A 25,999-nucleotide genomic window follows, 5' to 3' on the forward strand; every position below is an offset into this window, starting at 1 on the left:
ACAAGATAAAGCTGAAATTTTTTCACATATATTAGTCATTGAACATACTGAATTTTTTGAAGCATAATACATATATTGCATTCAAAGAAATAGAATATTGTGTGAAAGCGAACTAAGCTTTATATAATTAACTGATCAGATTAAAGACAAGTAAAAAACATAAATTATCGTTTAACATCCCCGTTAGAAAAGTTAAGAATTAACAAACAAATTTTACAGTTGCGATTTTTCAGATAACTTCGAATTACCTGTAGAGAAAAGTATTTAACATTTTTAAGATTTGAGAACTTCGTATAACGGTTTGGTCATTGCCGTACCTCAGTCAATGAGCTAAAAAATTGTTAAACACCCTAATTCCCGCTTATAGCTGTTAGCAGCTTTTATTCATTGTGATTCCAATTTGAAGCATCCCTCATTGCCAAGCAGATATCGCAAATGCCAATAGAGGAGGAGATAGTGTTTAACGTCCCGTCGACAACGAGGTCATTAAAGACAGAGCACAATGCTAGGATTAGGGAAGGTTAGGGAAGGAAATCGGCCGCGACCTTTCAAAGGAACCATTCCGGCATTTGCCTGAAGTGATTTAGGGAAATCACGAAAACCCTGAAACTGGATGGCCGGACGCGGGTTTGAACAGACGTCCTCCCGAATGCGAGGCCAGTGTGCTAACCACTGCGCCACCTCGCTCGGTGCAAATGCAAATATACACAGGCGTAAGTACAGCGGCTATTCCAAACTTCAGACGAGCGTAAGCGGTATCTCAGTCATAAAGTTCGTGCATATCTGTTTATTGTGCCACCTAAGCTATTCGTCCTCGTTTGCGCTTTGGATCAGCCACTACGTTTATGCACGAATGCGTGCTTGCATTTGTGGTATCTGCCTGTAAATGAGGACTACTCTAAACTGCAAAAAATGGCTCTGAGCACTATGGGACTCAACTGCTGTGGTCATCAGTCCCCCAGAACTTAGAACTACTTAAACCTAACTAACCTAAGGACATCACACACATCCATGCCCGAGGCAGGATTCGAACCTGCGACCATAGCAGCCGCGTGGTTCCGGACTGAAGCGCCTAGAACCACTCGGCAACAAAGGCCGGCCTCTAAACTACAATCTCAGTAAATATTTTGTTGGCAGCAGTTGCCGGCCGCGGTGGTCTCGCGGTTCTAGGCGCGCAGTCCGGAGCCGCGCGACTGCTTCGGTCACAGGTTCGAATCCTGCCTCGGGCATGGATGTTTGTGATGTCCTTAGGTTAGTTAGGTTTAACTAGTTCTAATTTCTAGGGGACTGATGACCTAAGATGTTAAGTCCCATAGTGCTCAGAGCCATTTGAACCATTTGAATTTGGCAGCCATTAAAGATGTTTAACGATCATACGCTGAGGTGACGAACGTCATGGGATACCTCCTAATATCATGTCGGACCTCCGTTTGCCCGCCGAAGTGCAGCATCTCGACGGAACATGGAATCACAAGTCGTTGGAAGTCTCCTGCAGGAATAATGAGCCATGCATAATTGCGAAAGTGTTGCCAGTGCAGGATTTTGAGCACGAGCTGAACTCTCGACTGTGTCTCATAAATGTTTGATGACTTCATGTCGGGCGATCTGGATGACCAAATCATTCGCTCGGACTGTCCAGAATGTTCTTCCAACCCATCGTGAACAGCTGCGGTCCGGTGACATAACATCGTTGTTTGGGAACGTGAAGTCCTGGAATGGCTGCAGATTGTCCCCAAGTAGCCGAACATGCCCTTCTCCAGTCGATGATCGGTTCAGCTGGACCAGACGACGCAGCCCATTCTTTATAAACACAGCCCACGCCATTATGGAACCACCACCAGCTTGCAAAGTGCCTTGTTGACAATTTGGGGCCGTGGCTTCGGGAGCCTGCACCACACTCGAAACCTAACATCAGCTCTCACCAATTGGAACCGGGACTCATCTGACGAGGCCACGGTTTTCCACTCGTCTACGGTCCAACCGATCTCCTGAAGAGCCCAGGAGAGGAGCTGCAGGCGATGTCATGCTCTCAGCAAAGGCACTCGCGTCAGTCGTCAGCTGCCATAGCCCATTTACGCCAAATTTCGACGCAGTGTCCTAAGGCATGCGTTCGTCGTATTTCCCACATTGATTTCTGCGGTTATTTCACGCGATGTTGCTTGTCTGTTAGTATTGACAATTATACGCAATCGGCGCTGCTCTCGCTCGTTAAGTGAAGGCCGTCGGCGACTGCGTTGCTTGTGGTGAGAGGTAATGCCTTAAATTTGGTGTTGTCGGCACACTATTGACACTGTGGATCTCGGAATACTGAATTCCCTAACAGTTTCCTAAATGGAAATTCCCGAGTGTGTAGCTCTACCACTCCCCATTCAGAGTCTGTTAATTGCCGTCGTGCGACCACAATCACGTCGGAAACCTTTTCACTCGAATCACTCGAGTACAAATGACAGCCCCGCCAATGCACTGCCCTTTTATACGTAGTGTATACGATACTAGCACCATATGTACAAGTGCAGGTCGCTATCGCATTAATTTGTAATGTAAGTGTATGATGGCTATTGACCCACTCGTTATCAAACTTCTGAAAAAATGTAAGACATCATCTTAAGGTGCACATTAACTACAATTAGAGGAGGTAGGTGTTTCATTATGACGATAGCCACGTAAGCAGGGTTATTTGATAAGCGTGATTGCGTTACGGAGATGTTTAGCAAACTCAAGTGGCAGACTCTGCAAGAGATGCGCTCTGCATCGCCGTGTAGCTCGCTGTCCAGGTTTCGAGAGGGTGCGTTTCTGGATGAGGTATCGCATATATTGCTTCCCCCTACTTATACCTCCCGCGGAGATCACGAATGTAAAATTAGAGAGATTCGAGCGCGCTGAGGCTTTCCGGCAGTCGTTCTTCCCGCGAACCATACGCGACTGGAATAGGAAAGGGGGGTAACGACAGTGGAACGTAAAGTGCCCTCCGCCACACACCGTTGGGTGGCTTGAGGAGTATAAATGTAGATGTAAATGTAGATGTAGAAGCGGTTCAGCTCCTATTAACGGTGACAGACTTCTTCTGGTTGATGCGAGGATTAAACAAGCATGGGACAAGTGCTATTCGCTGTTGGATACCCACCTCAGTACCAAGTTCCTTAGAATTCAGAATTCAGTCTCTTCATCACACAGTATTGACGACTGTGCTCTTACGTTAACGACAAGCAGTCGATGTTAGTCACAAAGGGGGGGAATTTAAGCGGGCTGAACTTGCGGCACGTTTTTAGCATTTCACGCGATCATTGTCCATCGAAAGCGGACTTGCTTAACGCGCAGCGCGGTTGTTTTCGAGACAGGGAGGTGAACCAGATAAGTCGAACAATCTACAGCGTGTCTAATGCAGGTGTAGACCACACCTCTACACACAACGCAAGACGCACACGTCTCGTAGGGCAAGTCGTTGAAGCTAGGGGGGGGGGGGGGATGCCTCTAGACGCAAATGAGCACGAGGGGTCTGCCGTCTGTCTCTGAAGCAACTTAAAGCACTTAATAAAATAAGGTCCTCCGGTACAGATTGTGTACCAGTTAGGTTCCTTTCAGAGTACGCTGATACAATAGCTCCGTTAACAATCATGTACAGGCTCTCGCTCGACGAAAGGTCCGTACCCAAAGACTGGAAAGCTGCACAGGTCACACCAATATTCAAGAAAGTCAGTAGGAGTAATCCACTAAATTACAGGCTCATCGATTTAGAAAACATCGTTCTTGTGAAACACGACTACCTCTCAACTCACACGAAGTGCTATTGACAAGAGGTTTCAAATTGATTCCGTATTTCTGGATTTCCAGAAGGCTTTTGACACAGTACCACACAAGCGGCTTGTAGTGAAATTGCACGATTATGGAATATCGTCTCAGTTATGCAACTGCATTCGTGATTTCCAAAATGGTTCAAATGGCTCTGAGAACTGTGGGGCTTAACATCTGAGGTCATCAGTCCCCTATAACTTAGAACTACTTAAACCTAACTAACCTAAGGACATCACACACATCCATGTCCGAGGCAGGATTCGAACCTGCGACCGTAGCAGTAGCGCGGTTCCGGACTGAAGCGCCTAGAACCGCTCGGCCACAGCGCCCGGCTCGTGATTTCCAGTCGGAGACATCACAATTCGTACTAACTGACGTAAAGTCATCGAGTAAAACAGAAGAGATTTCTGGCGTTCATCAGAATAGTGTTATAGGCTCTCTGCTGTTCCTTATCTACATAAACGATTTAGGATACAATCTCAGCGGAGGTCTTAGGTTGTTTCGAGATGATGCTGTCATCTGTCGCCTAGTAAACAGAAGATCAAAATCATCTGAAAAACTGTTTAGCGAAGATATTTGTATCGTATGATAATTGGCAATTGACCCTGAATAATGAAATGTGTGAGGTCATCCACATAAATGCTAAAATGAACCGGTTACAAGATAAATCAATCAAATCTAAGCACCATAATTCAACTAATTCAGCTAATTGTAATTACGGACAACTTAAACTGAAAAGGACACATAGAAAATGTTGTGGGGATGGCGAACCAGTGACTGCGTTTTCTTTGCAGAACACTCAGAAGATGCAACAAATCTACTGAGGAGACTGCCTACACTATGCTTTTATGCTTTTATGTCCTCTTTTGGACCAGATAGGATTAACGGAGTACATCGAGAAAGTTCAAAGAAGAGCAGCACGTTCTGTATTGTCAAGAAATAGGGGAGAGAGTGTCGCGGACATGATACAGAATTTGGAATGGATCTTCTCACGAAATTTCAATCACCATCTTTCTCCTCCGAATGTGAAAATATTTTTCTATCGCCGACCTACATAGGGAGAAACGATCATCGTAATAAAATAAGAGAAATCAGAGCCCGCACGGAAAGATACAGGTGTTTGTTTTTTCCGCGCTCTGTTCAAGAGCGGAATCATAGAGAATTACTGTGGTTGCTGTTCGATGAACCCTCTGCCAGCCGTTTCAGTGTGATTTGCAGAGTAGCCATGTAGATGTAGCTATAGACCTAAACGCCGACCCGAGTTTCAGCCTCCATACACATGTCCTGAAACTGCTTTTAATTCTTAACATTATCAATACTGTGGTCGTTCCTGCCCTATTATTTTTGTACGGCATTATAGCAAACGGATTTTGCTTCTTGCTCAACGTCGTTCTCCAGGGATTTGTTTCGTAAAATGAGGGCTAAATGACGCGATATTCTGATCGATTCATCCTCATACAATCAACCGATCACCTGGGAATCGAATCTAGACCCATACGTTTCGATTGAACTTCGGCGAAGTTTCCAAGTTCAGCACACATTTTTAATCTGTCAGAAAGTGGCTCAGGGTTCACACATTTTACAGACAGACGATTGCACTACTTTTTTCTCTGAGGATAAGAGAAAAGACGTTCCGGCTAGTGGATTAAAATAATGACAACAGTTTCATTGCTGGCGTCAAATTCCCCGACATTTTCATATCTCACACAATTCCAAAAGCGGCAAGTAGTTGCGAGCTCTTAAATGCACCAAGGCATTAAAACAGAACATTTTATTAGCACACAAGTTTGAATACAGAAACTACCAAACACCACTTCATAAAGCTGAAACCTAACATGGCGCCTGTTCGGTTAAATTCTATCAACTAATTATAAAACATCACAAGTGACGTCAGACCTCAGTGATTGGAGTATTCAGTTCATGTCGTTGGAGTAATATGACAGCTTCCCATCAGGTAAAATTTCTTCACTTCGCCAACTCACCACCGTACTATCAACCTACAATCCCAACTAAATCTTTTCGCATGCTGTACGGCGTGAATCCGAGCTCAGACGACAAAATTTCTGTGGTTTTTATGGATATTTTCTGAATATTTTAGTATGTCACCCGTTGCCTCCGGTAACTCGTTGGAGTAACTCCATATCGTTTGATTTCTCATCCCCATTTATCTTTTCAAGGTAAGGACGGCTGTAGTGTCCATGATGGATAAAGTATCCACTTCCTTTTACTCTCTTGACGATGGCTGCAACCTAGTGACGAACATTTAAAGCTAATCAAAGAGACTTCTTCGGCTTCGTGAACTAGTTACGTGGCGATAGACGGGCGCGGTCCTCTGCAGAGAAATATTTTTGTGTTTTCTCTACGTCTGTGTAAGGCAAGTGACTAATTAGCAGGTACTAAAGACGATATATTGTGAAAGCTAGTCGTTACAATGCTGCCAAAACGTATTTTAGCCTTCGCTAGTCATCGAGGCTCAATTCAAATGGTTCAAATGGGTCTGAGCACTATGGGACTCAACTGCTGTGGTCATCAGTCCCCTAGAACTTAGAACTACTTAAACCTAACTAACCTAAGGACATCACACACATCCATGCCCGAGGCAGGATTCGAACCTGCGACCGTAGCAGTCGCACGGTTCCGGACTGCGCGCCTAGAACCGCGAGACCACCGCGGCCGGCGGCTCAATTCAAAAATGGCCCTAAGCACTATGGGACTTAACTTCTGAGGTCATCTGTCCCCTAGAACTTAGAACTACTTAAACGTAACTAACCTAAGGACATCACACACATCCATGCCCGAGGCAGGATTCGAACCTGCGACCGTAGCGGTCGCGCGGTTCCAGACTGTACCGTCTAGAACCGCGCGGCCACACCAGCCGGCTGAGGCTCAGTTCGAAGCGGGACCCATCACTGAAGACATTACTACTCAAATCAATGAGATTCCAGGCAGAAGACATATCTAGAGACGCCCCGCACAGCTTTGAGATACCAACCCGACTGTCACCCAACACATGGTCCGACAGCCATGAACGATGGTCTGGAGGGCCATCTCTTTTCTCAGCAGCGCGCCTTTGGCTGTCACTCGCGGTATCATTACAGCACAACGGTACGTCGACAGTATTCTACGTCCCATTTTGTTGTCATTCGTAGCAATCTATCCTTGGCTTCCATTTCAGTAAGATAATGCCCGCTCCACACACGGCGAGCGTTTCTGCTGCTTCTCTTCCTGCTTGCCAAACCTCACTTTGGCCACCAAGGTCGTCGTATCTCTCCCCAAGTGGAAACGTTTGAAGCATCATGGGCTCGGTCCTCCAACCACCTAGGTATTTCGACGATCTAACGCACCGGTTGGACAGAATTTGGCACGATATCCCTCAGGTGGAGATCCAACAAGTCTCTCAGATAATACCAAGCCGAATAAGTGCTTGCATAAGGGCCAGATGTGGACCTACGCGTTGCTGAGTTGCTCAATTTGTGAAGCTCTTTATCTTGAATAAATCATCAACTTTTCTGCAACTATGGTCATTCGTTTGTCTGCACATTTACATCACATCTACCGATTTCCGTCGCTATTTGGATAATTCCGTCGTATTATGTCGTGTTCATTTTTTTATCTTTTTTTATTTTTTTCTCTTAGAGCGTATTGCAGTTGGAAACTGTATATCTATCTTTAAATTACTACAGACCCCATTCGCAACACAGTTTTTTTTTTTTTTTTTGCTTTATTGAGTTTCGATTCCCCCTGAAGGGGTCGGGATGGCAGCAACTTAGGACGCCGCTCTTCAGCCTACAGGATTTATTTAAAAAAATGAAGATAATAAATAATAACAGCAAGAGATAAAATCGGCGACTTAAATGGTAAAATGGCGGAAAACTGTGGAACTTAAAACATAAAGCAAAGGGTTGGTGATGCTAATAAAATGCACAGGAAGCAGACAGGTAAAATAATAGACAGACAATTGAGAAACACGGCGACAGTTTGGTTTCTGCTCGCAAGAGATATAAAATCACACCCTGCAACAGTATGATTTCTGTTCGCAACACTTTGGAAAGACGCACAACACTGAACGCTCACTTGAACACTGCACTAAAAAGTTGGCACAAATATGACACACCACAGCTGGCCGGACTGGCTGTGCGGTTCTAGGCGCTACAGTCTGGAGCCGAGCGACCGCTACGATCGCAGGTTCGAATCCTGCTTCGGGCGTGGATGTGTGTGATGCCTTAGGTTAGTTAGGTTTAATTAGTTCTAAGTTCTAGGCGACTGATGACCTCAGAATTTAAGTCGCGTAGTGCTCAGACCCATTTGAACCATTTTTTTGACACACCACAGCCGAGGGTAGACAGGGGGAACCTGGACCGATGATGGAAAAGAAAGGGAGGGGGGGGGGAGGAGAGAAAAAACAAAGTAGGGGGGAGGGGGAAGGAGCCGACGGAAGACGAGGACTCATAAGAGGAGGGGGGCCTGGGCAGACACGACAGGGAGTGGGGAACAGCAGAGGAGGGGAATGCAAAAGGACTCAGGTGGGGAGAAGGGAGACAGAGAGAGGGTAGGTGGGGAAAAAACAGGATAGAAGGGGGGGGAGAGGGCGCCCGGGGAAAGGACAGAGGAAAGGAGGGGGAGATGAGGATCAGAGTTGATAGGAGGAACAGAGGGCATCATCCGGGAGGGGGAGTTGACGAAAACCAGCTTGGGAAACAAGATGAGGGGTGTAGAGATGGAGGGTAGTGGGGACGCAACAGTGAAGGCGCGGCAGTGGGTGGGGGTTGGAGAGGAGAGGAGCACCCAGGGCATGAGGGGGATCAAGGTGGCGGGAGGTGTAGAGTATGCGGATATATTCGAGGAATAGGAGCAGATGGGGGAAAAGGGATCAGGCTGTAGAGGATCCGCGTGGGGGACAGGAGGCGTATACGGAAGGCGAGGTGTAGTGCATGGCACAGTTTTCTGATAGTATATACATCTATATCACTCAGTTTACCGGTACCTGTTAAATTATGTCGTTGTACGACACATAGTTCAGCAGGAATGATGCCATAAATGTTACGGCGTAAAGTCAAGCGCCGGCACGCCAGTCGGGAACGAGAGAGCAGAGAGGGCAGTGAAGAAGACGTCAGCCAACTGCACGCTGCCGGCTCCGTCCCCCTCCCCTCTCCAGGACGACAACGCGACATGCAGCAGCCTCTATGCGAAGAGAACGTAAGCGCCGCGCCCGACTGGCCGCGGCCTAGTCAAAGAGAAGCTTCATGACCAGTGACCTGAGTAGAAGTGTCAAAGCTCATCACTTTACTTGTACATTCTATGTAGCTCAAACTTAGGAATTGTATATACTGAAGGGATTTCTTATTTTGTCTGTCGGCCTTTGCTTGCGACACATAACTGTAATTCTCAAAGTTAAGTACTGACATTTATTTTATTTAATAAAAATTTAAAATTTAATAAAAACTTAAAATTTTATTTAGTAAAAACTCATTAATACGATTTGTTTGAATGTTGTCTAGGGATCTGAGAAAGTAGTTTTGCGAGACATCTCATATTCGACGACGTAGGCGGAATTCAACAATAAGCAATGAGATGCGTAAATAATTAGCTTTTCCTTAAAAAGGAGAAAATTACCCAGACTATACTTATCCGGTAACGAAATGAAATGATCGTACGGCATTGTTGGCCGGTAGACCCCATGCGGGGTGTTCGGCAACCGAAATTGCAAGTCCTTTTCAGCTGACGCCACTTAGGCGACTTGCGAGTCAATGATGATGAAAGACAAACAACATCCAGTCATCTCGGGGCAGAGAAAATCACTGACCCGGTCGGGAATCGAACCCGGCACCCCGTGCGATGGAAGCGAGAATGCTACCGCAAGACTATGAGCTGCCGACACTTTTCCGGTATGAGAGCACTTAGCAATTTCGAACGAATTTTAAGCATAATTTCATACCTTTCCTAAACGTTTCCTCGGTTATGCTTGAAGTCAAATATTTAATGTATTAACTCATCTGTAAAGAATTCAGACGAAGCTGTTTTATAGATGGGAGTTCATATCTTTAAAGAGTCGAGAGTTTACAGGTACTTAAAATGTGTGGTCGATGGAATATCTTTAGCGGATCCTACACTGGAGGAAAAAACGCCATAGGAAGGAAAACTGGACACCAAACCTACTTTAAATACGCTCTATACTTAAACCATTTACAGTTACTAGATATTTAAAACCATTTCAGTATCGCATGCAAGCAGCAGCTACCACGATGTACAAGTCTGTAAAGCAGGTACTAACGTTCTCTAAGAATACTCAAGGTCGACACTCGATGTTGGAGATGCATACAAAATCAACGTTTTTATACCACGAGAGCCCCGCGTCTTTTGCTTGTGTAATGTTGGCAGTAGAATAAAGCTGAACTCAGACCGACTTGCACAAGAAGCATACTGATGTGTCCGTGGCAAACGCGCACAGGTGTCGTAACTGTTGCGAAAGCCGCACGCTGCGGCACCTGCAGAGCACCCGCCGAAGGGGCGCAGGGGGCGGCGGAAGGGGGCGGAAACACGCCGCTAGTGTGTAAAGTGCCCGTCTGGAAAGGGTACCAAAGAGTAGCTGGAAGAAAAGTTGCATGCCACCACGACAGTCTCGTAAACTGTTGTTACCTTAGACGATGGTGCCTTAAGAAAGCATTATACAACAGATCTGTGTGTCCAGTCGGAGTCCGCTGGAACTACTCTTGATGATATGACGATCAGAAGTAATGGAAAATTGCTGATGGAAATGGAAACAGGAATTTGTAGTGGACTGTTCAGGCAGCCAGTCCACAGTGAAGTAGCCGAAAGGGCACGCGTCAACTCACGCCGTCTGGCGTTAAGTCTGGAACAGGATTCGTAATGAATGTGATAAAGAAAAGAACGTAGCTACTAGAACACTTAACTTTTATATTGTCCTTTGGTATACAGCATTCTGGATGATACAAGTGAGACTCTATCTTGAGGTACATGCAACGTTACAAATGGTTAATGGCGCCTTGCTAGGTCGTAGCCATTAACTTAGCTGAAGGCTATTCTAACTGTCTCTCGGCAAATGAGAGAAAGGCTTCGTCAGTGTAGTCGCTAGCAAAGTCGTCGTACAACTGGGGCGAGTGCTAGTCCGTCTCTCTAGACCTGCCGTGTGGTGGCGCTCGGTCTACGATCACACAGTGGCGACACGCGCGTCCGACATGTACTAATGGACCGCGGCCGATTTAAAGCTACCACCTAGCAAGTGTGGTGTCTAGCGGTGACACCACAGAATTCTTCTATCTTATTGAAATATCAAGAGACGACTGAGTGTAAAGTACGAAAGGGGCTATACCACTCGATGATGAGGCTAAGAGAGAAAACAGGTCACTAAGAACGCTTAATTTAATTTTTGCATAATTTATTTGACAGGTAAGACCATTTCACTGGCCCTGTGACGATGTGTGGTCTCTACTTTCAGCTAGAAAACGTTTTATCTTTCTATTTCGTGCATTATGCTCTGAAGCGGTTATTCGGAATCTATGAAGTAATGTGTTAGTTTGATTAATACTATAAAACTTGTGTGCCAATCACATTCTCCATTACGGAACTATTATAAGGGTTATTTGCCTTTAGTGTTCTATGGGCGCAGGTTCGAATCCTGCCTCGGGCATGGATGTGTGTGATGTCCCTAGGTTAGTTAGGTTTAAGTAGTTCTAAGTTCTAGGGGACTTATAACCACAGCAGTTGAGTCCCATAGTGCTCAGAGCCATTTGAACCATTTTTGTTCTATGGGCTAGTGTGCTATGTAGAGGCTGTTTCTTAGTTTTTGTGTACACTGCATGGTAATGCGAAGCGTGTGAAAATTTCACAGTTCTGTTGCTCGAAATTGGACTGTGAAGGAATTTTGTTCCTATGATCTTTTAATCTCTTCGACGGCCGCAGTACTATTGAGACTGAAATTTTGAAGAACCCGCTTCGAATTTTGTAAAATAATTTTTCTTATAGTATGAGTTTCCATTTCGGTCCTCAATAATAACGTCTCACGCTGTTGTAGTCAGTGCTATCCGCGCACTGCAGCTTGGCACTTCTCGCGGATCGTGCTGGCAGCCAATGTAAGTGATTTAAACTTTTCTCCGCTCCCAGCATCTTCTGCGACAAGGCCGAGCTATATTGCGCACATAACGTTAGGTGAAAAGCGGTATAGGCCCGCATCCCGTGGTCGTGCGGTAGCGTTCTCGCTTCCCACGCCCGGGTTCCCGGGTTCGATTCCTGGCGGGGTCAGGGATTTTCTCTGCCTCGTGATGGCTGGGTGTTGTGTGCTGTCCTTAGGTTAGTTAGGTTTAAGTAGTTCTAAGTTCTAGGGGACTTATGACCACAGCAGTTGAGTCCCATAGTGCTCAGAGCCATTTGAACCATTTGAAAAGCGGTATAGCACGTTATTAAAATGTGTCGTGAATACTGGACGATACATGCTTCGACAGATGGCAAAGTAAATACGTCGCCCACCGGAAGATTGATTTGGACATCACAGTGGCCTACTATCGACTGTGGTAATGGAGTTCCTGTGCTCTCAATTTGCTCATACCCTCGAACTGATTTGACTCACATGGAGATTTACAACTTAACGTACACTCCAAATCACGGTGAAATTTGGCAATTTTCAGAAGTAGAAGTCACTGTCAAAGACGAAAGAAGCGAAACGTGACGATAGGGAGAGAATTGAACCCCGCGGTTTGGAATTTGCAGCTGAACACTCACTCAATTTTTAACATTTTTATCTTTGTTTATTTTTCCCGCTTTGTGTCTCCACAAGATTCATAACACTAAAATGTTTTCCAAGCTCGTTTATTTGCTAAGTCAGTGCCCTAACCTCAGACGATTTTCAGAACTGTACGACGTTCGCATTATCGGGCTACACAGCGACAGATAATGTAACTCAAATACAGTATCCAAGCGAATGATGACAGAATTACCGTCATAGATGGCGAACACAGAGCTACTCATCAAACAAAATAGTTAATACGGACACTGCCAGTGAAACACTATCAGCAATTGAAAAAAAAAAGTTCCATGCGTAGTCTTGCTGCAATCTAAAAGTTACATATTCCCGACATCTTGTCAGCTGGATCAGTGACCAGCAAAATGAGAAACTTTTTTATTCGCTTTAGTCTTTAATCGCAGTCTTGATGGCGGAACAGTTGAGTATTTCGTAAATGGTAATGCAGTGTGTGTTAACGAGAGCTGTACGACAGCATCATCTGCACCATAGATGACAGACAGCTATATGAACGATTGTGTGTGATATCAAGAAAATAAAAAAAGAAACGAAGGAAGAGTAGAGTTTAACTTGCTGTCCACAGTGAGGGCATTAGAGTCGGAGCACAAACTCAGATCGTTTCAAGGATGGCGAAAGAAATCGGCTGTCCCTTTCAGAGGAAGCGTCCTGGCATTTATCTTCAGTGCTTTGGGAAAATCACGGATAACCTAAATCTGGATGGCTGGACGGGGACTTGAACCGTCGTCCTCCCGAATACAAAACCACAGTGCTAATAACTGCACCACCTCCGTCCGCAGCTCGTGGTCGTGCGGTAGCGTTCTCGCTTCCCACGCTCGGGTTCCCGGGTTCGATTCCCGGCGGGGTCAGGGATTTTCTCTGCCTCGTGATGACTGGGTGTTGTGTGCTGTCCTTAGGTTAGTTAGGTTTAAGTAGTTCTAAGTTCTAGGGGACTGATGACCATAGATGTTAAGTCCCATAGTGCTCAGAGCCATTTGAACCATTTTTACACCACCTCCTCCGGTTTAAGAATGTGAAGGAAGTGGCCAAACTTCACTGAAACCTATACGGGTGAAAAGAAAAGGAAATTGTATTTGATATTTATCTGTAAGCAAACGCGGGAACTAAAAGTCTTGTTGCGAGAAAAGTTTTCTCCACAACAGCTTGAGGACAAGCATCTACTCATCACCTGAGGCGAATCCAGCGGGTCTGGTAATCATGACACTACACCGAGAGGTTCCGCAGGAATAACATTTTAATATTTAACCTGCTTTGCCGCACTGATAACGCTGGTTCCCGTCAGATCCTCGAAGTTAAGCGTTGTCGGTCTGGGTGGGTGACCATCCAGTCTGCCGAACGCTGTTCAAAAAATGTTCAAATGTGTGTGGAATCTTATAGGACTTAACTGCTAAGGTCATCAGTCCCTAAGCTTACACTCCACTTAACCTAAATTGTCTTAAGGCAAACACACACACCCATGCCCGAGGGAGGACTCGAACCTCCGCCGGGACCAGCCGCACAGTCCATGACTGCAGCGCCTTAGACCTGCCGAGCGCTGTTGACAATCGGAGTGCACTCAGCCTTGTGAGGCAAACTGAGGAGCTACGTGGTTGAAAAGCAGTGGCTCCGGCCTCGTAAACTGACATACGGCCGGAAGAGCGGTGTACGAATCTAGTGACGCCTGTGGGCTGAGGATGACACGACGGCCTTTATGGACTGTTCGGGTGGACTTGAGTTTTTTTAGTTTACTTAACTTGCACACGTGCCGAGCAAAGAATGTTCTGCAGATAAGAGACCAACGACAAGGACTCTAAAAGTGAACCTTAAACTCAAGTTGAATACGCTTTTCCTAGCAGATGTGGAACGTGTGTGTGATGTTTCAAATAGCTCAGAGCACTATGGGACTTAACATCTGAGGTCATCAGTCCCCTAGAACTTAGAACTACTTAAACCTAACTAACCTAATAACATCACACACATCCATGCTCGAGGCAGGATTCGAACCTGCGACCGTAGACGTCGCGAGCTTCCAGACTGAAGCGCCTAGAACCGCTCGGCCATAGCGGACAGCCATGTGTGTGATGACCCACCTAATTGGGTAAGCGAGACTGACGACTGAGCCACAACGTAACAATGGCCTCCTCCCTTAAATCTTAGTTGAGACGACAGACTGATTTGCAGCATAGGTCAAAGTGCAGGTTGGGTTGGAAGGCGGCAATTTCCTTGCCAGTTCGCGAAGCCGACCAGTGAAAATGGCAAATAAACCATTGACCTGCAGCATACCCTGATGTCTACGTTCGAACCATATTAATCGCACTTTGCCATTTTTGAAGCATATTCGTTTAAAAAGAAAACAGAAAATGCAAAGTAATTACAAACAGTGCACAAACCTCCGATGCTTTGCTCCATATTGCGTACATACAGGGTGTTTCTGTAAGACCACGCAAAAATGTATCGGGACATAGATAATGCCCCACTGAACAGTTTGTAGTAGCCAGCTGAAGGTGATATGGAAGTAAACCTGTCTACCGTTCTGTCTAGCATTATCGTTTTCCAGCTTATTTACAACTGACATGCGTACAAGTTTACACGTACTGTGCTGTTTATTTACATGTACATTGTTTATTTCCTGCAAGGAAACAGGGAGGAGGAGTCTGATTACTATGAAGTTCCTGCAACGAGTTCTACCTGAGATGCTGGAGAACGTACCCTTGACTGTTCGTGAGAGGATGTCGATACGACTTGACGGTGCACCGCCTGACTTCAATGTGGATATCCGCAACCATCTCAGTGCTGTATTTCCTGGTCGCTGGATTGGAAAGGGGGGTCCTATTTCAGGCCTGCGAGGTCACCTGACCTAAAGCCCCTCGATTATTTCTAACGGGGATGTATAAATTCACTTGGTGTATGAGACACCCAGTGAATACGGAGATGGAATTAGTTGCCTGTGATGTAATTGGAAATACGCCAGGGATGTTTGTCAGGGTGCGTCAGAATCTTGTTCGCAGATGTCATGGTTACATTGAGGTCGATGGCCGTAAGATTCAGCACATTTTGGCTCTGAGCAGTATGGGACTTAACATATATGGTCATCAGTCCCCTAGAACTTAGAACTACTTAAACCTAACGACATCACACAACACCCAGTCATCACGAGGCAGAGAAAATCCCTGACCCCGCCGGGAATCGAACCCGGGCGCGGGAAGCGAGAACGCTACCGCACGACCACGAGCTGCGGACTCAGCACATTTTGTAAGATACATACAAACGGTACGTTCAAAGTGTCAGTGACGGTATTTGCAGTTAACTGTAAGTAATATAAATAAAAAAGCACTCAGTAATGTGATTTTATTCCTACTACCTCCTTAAGCTGGCTTCTCCGATACCAGGATCCTTAACTCAATTTGTTAAGTGGAGCATCCTCTATATCTTGTTAAATTTTTGCACGCTCTTACAGAAAAACCCTGTACACCGTACACAGACCACGAAAAAAAACGGTAAGGGGACCACTACATAACGACCGAGCGAGGTGGCGCAGTGGTTACCACACTGGAATCGCATTCGGGAGGACGACGGTTCAATTCCGCGTCCGGCCATCCTGATTTAGGTTTTCCGTGATTTCCCTAAATCGCTCCAGGCAAATGCCGGGATGGTTCTTTTGAAAGGGCACGACCGAATTCCTTCCCCGTCCTTACCTAACCCGATGAGACCGTTGACCTCGCAGTTTGGTCTCTTCCCCCAAAACAACCCAACCCCAACCACTACATAACATTTACCGAGGACTACGATCCAGGGGATGGCCTGGGACGCATCGAAATTAATAGTGATTTCACAAAATAAATGTGCGAGTGTAGTCTGGAAGTTACAGTAGTAATCGCAGTCACAAACAGCAGCTGACAGTACTCCTCTCCTGTCATTACGGTATTGGCGACAGCGCCGTTAGCTTCTTGCTCTCTGGGATGTAAACAGGGCGGTGGTGCCACTGTGGCTGGGTCCACAGCTTTGGCCCGTCACCACCCTTACCGCACCGGCGAGAGGCGGGCCACGTGACTTACTTTGGCTGCGCTTCTTGCGGAGCTTGCTGCCGCTCTTGCCCATGGCGGCGGAGAGACGGTCGCAGGGAACTGAGACAGGCGGGGTTGCAGGAGCACACTACGAGGACACGGCGCGACGCCACATCGCCGCACGCCGACACACACCAATGCACGGCACGGCACGGCACACCACAGAACAGCACAGCAGAGGTCCGCGCGCGACGGCGGACCGCGGTACACTGAGGCAGCGGCGGCGGCGGCGGCAGCGGCGGCGGCAGCAAGCGGCCCCCACCTCGCTCGCGACATACAGCGCACGCATGCCGAGCTCTGCCGCGACGCCGAGTTTTTTGGACAACTGCTTTCCGCGAGCAATACCCCCCCTGTGCAAGCTCGCTGCTGAGAGAAGCGCCAGCCGATAGCGGTGAAGATGAGGCGCTCAACCGGATAGGGTCCATTTCCTTGTCGAGCCAGTGTCACTCAGAGTCAAGGTTCTCTGTCTGCTCGACGGCACGCATGACAACTGCACCTACATCTGCGTCCGCATCTTCATCTCAGGGCCGTCAACATCTGTAAAGGGTGATTTTCCCCACCGTGTACAAACTCTACAGATCGATGAGAGTATATGGAACAGAAAAGGTCTAATGAAGTTATGCCCGGTAATGCGTGGTTTCCATGCTAGACCACTTATTCAGTCATACACTACTGGCCATTAAAATTGATACACCAACAAGAAATACAGATGATAAACAGATATTCATTGGACAAATATATTATACTAGAACTCACATGTGGTTACATTTTCACGCAATTTGGGTGCATACATCCTGAGAAATCAGTACCCAGAACAACCACCTCTGGCCGTAATAACGGCTTTGATACGCCTGGGCATTGAGTCAAACAGAGCTTGGATGGCGTGTACAGGTACAGTTGCCCATGCAGCTTCAACACGATACGACAGTTCATCAAGAGTAGTGACTGACGTATTGTGACGAGCCAGTTGCTCGGCCACCATTGATCAGACGTTTTCAGTTGGTGAGAGATCTGGAGAATGTGCTGGCCAGAGCAGCAGTCGAACATTTTCTGTATCCAGAAGGCCCGTACAGGACCTGCAACATGTGATCGTGCATTATCCTGCTGAAATGTAGGTTTCGCAGGGATCGAATGAAGGGTAGAGCCACGGGTCGTGACACATCTGAAATGTAACGTCCAGTGTTCAAAATGCCGTCAGTGCGAACAAGAGGTGACCGGGACGTGTAACCAATGAAACCCCATACCATCACGCTAGGTGGCACGCCAGTATGGCGATGACGAATACACGCTTCCAATGTGCGTTCACCGCGAAGTCGCCAAACACGGATGCGACCATCATTATGCTGTATACAGAACCTGGATTCATCCGAAAAAATGACGTTTTGCCATTCGTGCACCCAGGTTCGTCGTTGAGTACACCATCGCAGGCGCTCCTGTCTGTGATGCAGCGTCAAGGGTAACGGCAGCCATGGTCTGAACCCACCGATTCCATATTCTGCTGACAGTCATTGGATGGTCTGAACCCACCGATTCCATATTCTGCTGACAGTCATTGGATCTCGACCAACGCGAGCAGCAATGTCGCGATACGATAAACCGCAATCGCGATAGTCTACAATCCGACCTTTATCAAAGTCGGAAACGTGATGGTACGCATTTCTTCTCCTTACACCTGGCATCACAACAACGTTTCACCAGGCAACGCCGGTCAACTGCTGTTCGTGTATGAGAAATCGTTTGGAAACTTTCCTCGTGTCAGCACGTTATAGGTGTCACCACCGGTGCCAACCTTGTGTGAATGCTCTCAAAAGCTAATCATTTGCATATCACAGCATATTCTTCCTGTCGGTTAAATTTCACATCTGTAGCACGTATCTTCGTGGTGCAGCAATTTTAACGGCCAGTAGTGTACAATACCTATTGAAAATGGTTTCCATGTTCCCAGAATGAAATTCTCCCTCTGCAGCGGAGTGTGCGCTGATATGAAACTTCCTGGCAGATTAAAACTGTGTACCGGACCGAGACTCGAACTCGGGATCTTTGCCTTTCGCGGGCAAGTGCTATACCGGAATTACACCTGTGAGGACGGGTAGTGAGTCGTTCTTGGGTAGCTCAGTCGGTAGAGCACCTGCCCGCGAAAGGCAAAGGTCCCGAGTCTCGGTCCGGCACACCTTTTTAATCTGCTCCACATGTGGAACGGGCTCAGCATACACGACACTTTTGAGATGACCCCATTACCAGAAATCGCACGGGTTGACATCCGGTGAAAGAGCTGGCCACGCGACTGGACCCCCTCGTCGGATCCATCGAACACGGAAGACACGATCGAGATGCGTCCGCACGTTAACGACGAAGTGGGCTCTAGCACCATCATGTAGCAGCTACATAACCCATCGAATCATCAATGGCACTTCTTCCAGCTGGGAAGCCAAAGTAACCCGCAAGAAACGCCGATAGTTGCGGCCTTTGAGACGATATGGAAGAAGACTGGTCTCAAAATACGGTCGCCAATTATCCTGCCACACACATTCCGGCTGCACCGATGCTGATGATTCCCTGTCACCATACCATGGGGGTTCCGCATGCTATCCCACAGATGACTGTTATGAAAGTTGAAGATAGCATTCCGTGTAAAGGTGACCGGATCTGTGAATAGAATGGACGATACAAATCCCGGAATCGTGGTTGCATGGTGAAGAATCCAGTGACAAAACTCCTCCCAATGTGGAACGTACGAGGATTGGAACTTAAATAGTGGCAACTATTTATTCACAACCGATACAAAAGAGATATATGTTTGTGTTGTGGACTGGCAAGACAGCCAAAACACTAGGAGGAAGCCGAAAGGCAGGCTGGCGTGAGGTCTGGAACAGGACACGGAAATGAGACTAGTAAAAAACGTACGTAGCTTCTGGAATACTTAACTTTAATCCATAATTGGTGAACATCGCTCTTGACGGTACATGTTTTACAGCATCAATAGTAACTGGTAATGGCGCCTTGCTAGGTCGTAGCAAATGACGTAGCTGAAGGCTATGCTAACTATCGTCTCGGCAAATGAGAGCGTAATTTATCAGTGAACCATCGCTAGCAAAGTCGGCTGTACAACTGGGGCGAGTGCTAGGAAGTATCTCTAGACCTGCCGTGTGGCGGCGCTCGGTCTGCAATCACTGATAGTGGCGACACGCGGGTCCGACGTATACTAACGGACCGCGGCCGATTTAAAGGCTACCACCTAGCAAGTGTGGTGTCTGGCGGTGACACCACAGTTTGCACCTGTTACTGTCCTTCAAAGTAGTCACCAGCGTTGTGTAGAACCCGTTGCCAGCGATCTGGAAGGTGTAGTATGCCGTTAGCAGAGCCTGCTCTGTTGATGGTGCGAATGGAGCGGTCTTCTGCCTGTCGAATCTCGGGAACAGTTCTCAGGCGAATGCCACGAAGTGGTTCCTTCATCTTCGGAATGAAATCAAAATCACAAGGACTTAAGTCACCTGCGACCAGCTTTGCGGATGAAGCGGCGAAACTTTCTGCACAACCCACCCATCATTGTGCACGACAATGCGCGGGCGCATACAGCGCAAGCTGTGGCTGCTCTGTCTGGTCGATGGGACTGGGAAGTACTGTACCACCCACAATACTCCACTGACTTACTTTTTTGCAAACTTTTATTTGCAATTTTAGCAAATACGAATATGTACATGGAGACAGAAATTTTCACCTTGTTCTTTGTTTGTTTTCTTGTATTGTCTTCTCTTAAAATCGTGGTGTGTTATTCGTTAACTGTCTTCCGGTTGGTATTTGACAGTATGTTCAGGCATGTTTAATACATTCATTGCTTTGGTTTGTTGCAGCTACATGCAGTGTGTTTTGCATTAATATCCATCTTCCAGGATCACAGAACCTGTTTGTACAGGGGCATGTTTGCTATATGCGGCGAAGAAGGAAACATACATGTGAATAATAATATGAACGATACTAATATCCTGTAATTTGGTGGCCCCTCCCGCCGGAGATTCGAGTCCTCCCTCGGGCATGGGTTTGTGTGTTGTTCGTAGCATCAGTTAGTTTAAGCAGTGTGTAAGTATAGGGCCCGATGACCTAAGCAGTTTGATCCCTTAGGAATCCACACACATTATTTGTAATTTCGTGGACGAATCTATTTTTCATACCTGTTGCCTAGAGTAAGGTATATGGGCTGAATTAAATATATGATTGCTAAAGAGTCTACGAAAAATATTACATTTGGGCACATAATGAGCAGAAAATTTTCATATACACTAAAGCGCCAAAGAGACTGGTATAGGCATGCGTATTCAAATAGAGAGATATGTAAACAGGGAGGATACGGCGCTCCGGTCCGCAACGCCCGTATAAGACAACAAGTGTCTGGCGCAGTTGTTAGATCGGTTACTGCTGCTACAATGGCAAATTGTCAAGATTTAAATCAGTTTTAACGTGGTGTTAGAGTCGGCGCACGAGCGATGGGACAGCATCTCCGAGGTGGTGATGATGTGGGGATTTTGCGTACGATCATTTCACGAGTGTACCGTGAATATCAGGAATTCGGTGAATATCAAATCTGCGACATCGCTGCCACCGGAAAAAGATCCTGCAAGAACGGGACCAACGACGACAGAAGAGAATCGTTCAACGCAACAGAAGTGCAACCCTTCCGCAAATTAGTGCAGATTTCAGTCCTGGGCCGTCAACAAGTGTCAGCGTGGCAATCATTCAACGAAACATCATCGATATGGAGCTGAAGACCGACTCGTGTACCATTGATGACTGCGCGAGACAAAGCTTTATGCCTCACGTGGGCCTGTCACCACCGACATTGGACTGTTGATGACTGGAAACATGTTGCCCGGTCGGACGAGTCTCGTTTCAAATTGTACCGAGTGGATGGACGTGTACGGGTACAGAGACAACCTCATGAATCCGTGGACCCTGCATGTCAGCAGGGGACTGTTCAAGATGGTAATGGTGTAGGGCGTGTGCAGTTGGTGTGATACGGGACCCCTGATACGTCTATATACGACTCTGACATGTCACACGCACGTAAACATCCTATCTGATCACCTGCATCCATTCATGTCCATTGTGCATTCAGACGGACTTGGGCAATTCCAGCAGGACAATGCGACACTCCACGCGTCCATAATTGCCACAGAGTGGCTCCAAAAACACTCTTTTGAGTCTGAACACCACCGTTCGCTACAAACTCCCCAGACATGAACATTATTGACCATATCTGGGATGCCTTACAGCATGCTGTTGAGAAGAGTTCTCCACCCCTTTGTAATCTTACGCATTTATAGACATCCCTGCAGGATTCTTGGTGTCAATTCCCTCCAGCACTACTTCAGACATTAGTCGAGCGCGTGCGACGTCGTGTTGCGGCACTTGTGCGTGCCCGCGGGAGTCCTACATAATATTGGGCAGGTGTACCAGTTTCTTTGGCTCTTCAGTTTATATCGCTACAGCCAACACAAAAAACAGAAAAATATGACTAATTGCCTTTTAATATTTGTGCTGGGGAGGTGTATAAGACTGAGATTTGGAGGGAACAAAAGCGTGAGTGTAGAGAGTGAGTAAGGGAGAGAGTGATCGAGAGAGAGAGAGTGAGAGCAGGAGAGGAAAGAGAGATAGAGACAGTGAGTGAGAGAGAGAGCACATTTATGTACGGGAGACACTATTCAGTTTAGATTGTTGCATTGGAAACCCTTATTATTTACACTTTTTCACTGAATTTTGTTGCCTGGTTTATCTGACCATGTGGAAAGGGATACTGTAAAGCTAGGATTGCGCATATTGGAACACTTTTTGGCAAGACACTTGAGCTCTTTCGCCTTGCACTTTGCACGCTTTGAGCACACGGTTTGCCACACTATGCTGATCTTGACGTTGGGGAGTTGGAGGGACGGGAGGTTTTGAACCCGTATCTCCTTGCTTACTAGGCAGGAGCGCTGGCCATTATACCACCGCACCAGTAGAGCCAACAAACTTGCACGGGGTATCTTAGGCAGTGCCCTCGCCAACACAAACTTCAATTTACACCTTCAGCTTATTTTCCCATTCTTAAATCTAGACTGATAAGTATGGACTAGAGGAAGGATGTTTACATGTCGTCCACCGCTAAAACCGTTGCGCAACAAGAATGGCGCATTGTCAGAAGAGAGTTCTGCAGAGTTCTGTTGCGATGCGCGTAACAGGTGCACGACAGTGTCGGAGCGAAATGGAGCGGCAACTGGAACCGTACTCCACAGCTGAAGCCCGCAGGACAGGCCAACTCATGTGGGCAAAACGTCTAAACTGCACACAGATTCACCTTGAAATTCTGGCCCTATATGGACCAAAAGCAATAACGCACCTAGCCGTAGGGAAATAGTGCCAATAGTTTGACAAAGGCCACATACACTCTTGGAAATGGAAAAAAGAACACATTGACACCGGTGTGTCAGACCCACCATACTTGCTCCGGACACTGCGAGAGGGCTGTACAAGCAATGATCACACGCACGGCACAGCGGACACACCAGGAACCGCGGTGTTGGCCGTCGAATGGCGCTAGCTGCGCAGCATTTGTGCACCGCCGCCGTCAGTGTCAGCCAGTTTGCCGTGGCATACGGAGCTCCATCGCAGTCTTTAACACTGGTAGCATGCCGCGACAGCGTGGACGTGAACCGTATGTGCAGTTGACGGACTTTGAGCGAGGGCGTATAGTGGGCATGCGGGAGGCCGGGTGGACGTACCGCCAAATTGCTCAACACGTGGGGCGTGAGGTCTCCACAGTACATCGATGTTGTCGCCGGTGGTCGGCGGAAGGTGCACGTGCCAGTCGACCTGGGACCGGACCGCAGTGACGCACGGATGCACGCCAAGACCGTAGGATCCTACGCAGTGCCGTAGGGGACCGCACCGCCACTTCCCAGCAAATTAGGGACACTGTTGCTCCTGGGGTATCGGCGAGGACCATTCGCAACCGTCTCCATGAAGCTGGGCTACGGTCCCGCACACCGTTAGGCCGTCTTCCGCTCACGCCCCAACATCGTGCAGCCCGCCTCCAGTGGTGTCGCGACAGGCGTGAATGGAGGGACGAATGGAGACGTGTCGTCTTCAGCGATGAGAGTCGCTTCTGCCTTGGTGCCAATGATGGTCGTATGCGTGTTTGGCGCCGTGCAGGTGAGCGCCACAATCAGGACTGCATACGACCGAGGCACACAGGGCCAACACCCGGCATCATGGTGTGGGGAGCGATCTCCTACACTGGCCGTACACCACTGGTGATCGTCGAGGGGACACTGAATAGTGCACGGTACATCCAAACCGTCATCAAACCCATCGTTCTACCATTCCTAGACCGGCAAGGGAACTTGCTGTTCCAACAGGACAATGCACGTCCGCATGTATCCCGTGCCACCCAACGTGCTCTAGAAGGTGTAAGTCAACTACCCTGGCCAGCAAGATCTCCGGATCTGTCCCCCATTGAGCATGTTTGGGACTGGATGAAGCGTCGTCTCACGCGGTCTGCACGTCCAGCACGAACGCTGGTCCAACTGAGGCGCCAGGTGGAAATGGCATGGCAAGCCGTTCCACAGGACTACATCCAGCATCTCTACGATCGTCTCCATGGGAGAATAGCAGCCTGCATTGCTGCGAAAGGTGGATATACACTGTACTAGTGCCGACGTTGTGCATGCTCTGTTGCCTGTGTCTATGTGCCTGTGGTTCTGTCAGTGTGATCATGTGATGTATCTGACCCCAGGAATGTGTCAATAAAGTTTCCCCTTCCTGGGACAATGAATTCACGGTGTTCTTATTTCAATTTCCAGGAGTGTAGATATGAGTGATTCTGATCATGAAGGAAAGTCATTGATCTCGATCACAGAAGAAAGTGCCCATGCAATCAAAGAACTGATCCGCATCAATAGCAGATTTTCCGACTATTAGAACGTTGACATAGCCGTTCTCGAATCTCTCCGTGATCAAGGAGCAGACTTCTATCGTTGAGGAATGAAAGGGCTGGTAGAACGTTCCGACCGCAGTTGACAGAGACTTGGTGACCATGTTGAAAAATAGTGTCGTCTATCTTAAAACAAAAACAGTATCGGTTTCACTATTTTGGGGCATCGTCAGGTCGTCTACAAACACAAGAAACTAGGTCCACTTCATGGTTTAGATGTTTCATGACTGATGAATTATACACTCCTGGAAATTGAAATAAGAACACCGTGAATTCATTGTCCCAGGAAGGGGAAACTTTATTGACACATTCCTGGGGTCAGATACATCACATGATACACACTGACAGAACCACAGGCACATAGACACAGGCAACAGAGCATGCACAATGTCGGCACTAGTACAGTGTATATCCACCTTTCGCAGCAATGCAGGCTGCTATTCTCCCATGGAGACGATCGTAGAGATGCTGCATGTAGTCCTGTGGACCAGCGTTCGTGCTGGACGTGCAGACCGCGTGAGACGACGCTTCATCCAGTCCCAAACATGCTCAATGGGGGACAGATCCGGAGATCTTGCTGGCCAGGGTAGTTGACTTACACCTTCTAGAGCACGTTGGGTGGCACAGGATACATGCGGACGTGCATTGTACTGTTGGAACAGCAAGGTCCCTCGCCGGTCTAGGAATGGTAGAACGATGGGTTCGATGACGGTTTGGATGTACCGTGCACTATTCAGTGTCCCCTCGACGATCACCAGTGGTGTACGGCCAGTGTAGGAGATCGCTCCCCACACCATGATGCCGGGTGTTGGCCCTGTGTGCTCGGTCGTATGCAGTCCTGATTGTGGCGCTCACCTGCACGGCGCCAAACACGCATACGACCATCATTGGCACCAAGGCAGAAGCGACTCTCATCGCTGAAGACGACACGTCTCCATTCGTCCCTCCATTCACGCCTGTCGCGACACCACTGGAGGCGGGCTGCACGATGTTGGGGCGTGAGCGGAAGACGGCCTAACGGTGTGCGGGACCGTAGCCCAGCTTCATGGAGACGGTTGCGAATGGTCCTCGCCGATACCCCAGGAGCAACAGTGTCCCTAATTTGTTGGGAAGTGGCGGTGCGGTCCCCTACGGCACTGCGTAGGATCCTACGGTCTTGGCGTGCATCCGTGCGTCGCTGCGGTCCGGTCCCAGGTCGACGGGCACGTGCACCTTCCGCCGACCACTGGCGACAACATCGATGTACTGTGGAGACCTCACGCCCCACGTGTTGAGCAATTCGGCGGTACGTCCACCCGGCCTCCCGCATGCCCACTATACGCCCTCGCTCAAAGTCCGTCAACTGCACATACGGTTCACGTCCACGCTGTCGCGGCATGCTACCAGTGTTAAAGACTGCGATGGAGCTCCGTATGCCACGGCAAACTG

General features: G+C 47.7%; 1 protein-coding gene across 1 annotated transcript in view; it reads right to left on the reverse strand.

Annotated features, from left to right (window-relative positions):
• Positions 1-16,790, reverse strand: part of LOC126263555 (breast cancer anti-estrogen resistance protein 3 homolog) — a 1,210,178-nt gene extending 1,193,388 nt beyond the window's left edge. Inside the window, exon 1 of the mRNA XM_049960647.1 lies at positions 16,600-16,790. Within this exon, the coding sequence (XP_049816604.1) occupies positions 16,600-16,642 (43 nt within the window). The 5' untranslated portion in view covers positions 16,643-16,790. The remainder of the gene's footprint in view (positions 1-16,599) is intronic.
• Between the last annotated feature and the right edge of the window lie 9,209 nt (positions 16,791-25,999).

Source organism: Schistocerca nitens, chromosome 6, assembly GCF_023898315.1.
Source record: "Schistocerca nitens isolate TAMUIC-IGC-003100 chromosome 6, iqSchNite1.1, whole genome shotgun sequence".
In the NCBI taxonomy this organism is placed as follows: domain Eukaryota; kingdom Metazoa; phylum Arthropoda; class Insecta; order Orthoptera; family Acrididae; genus Schistocerca; species Schistocerca nitens.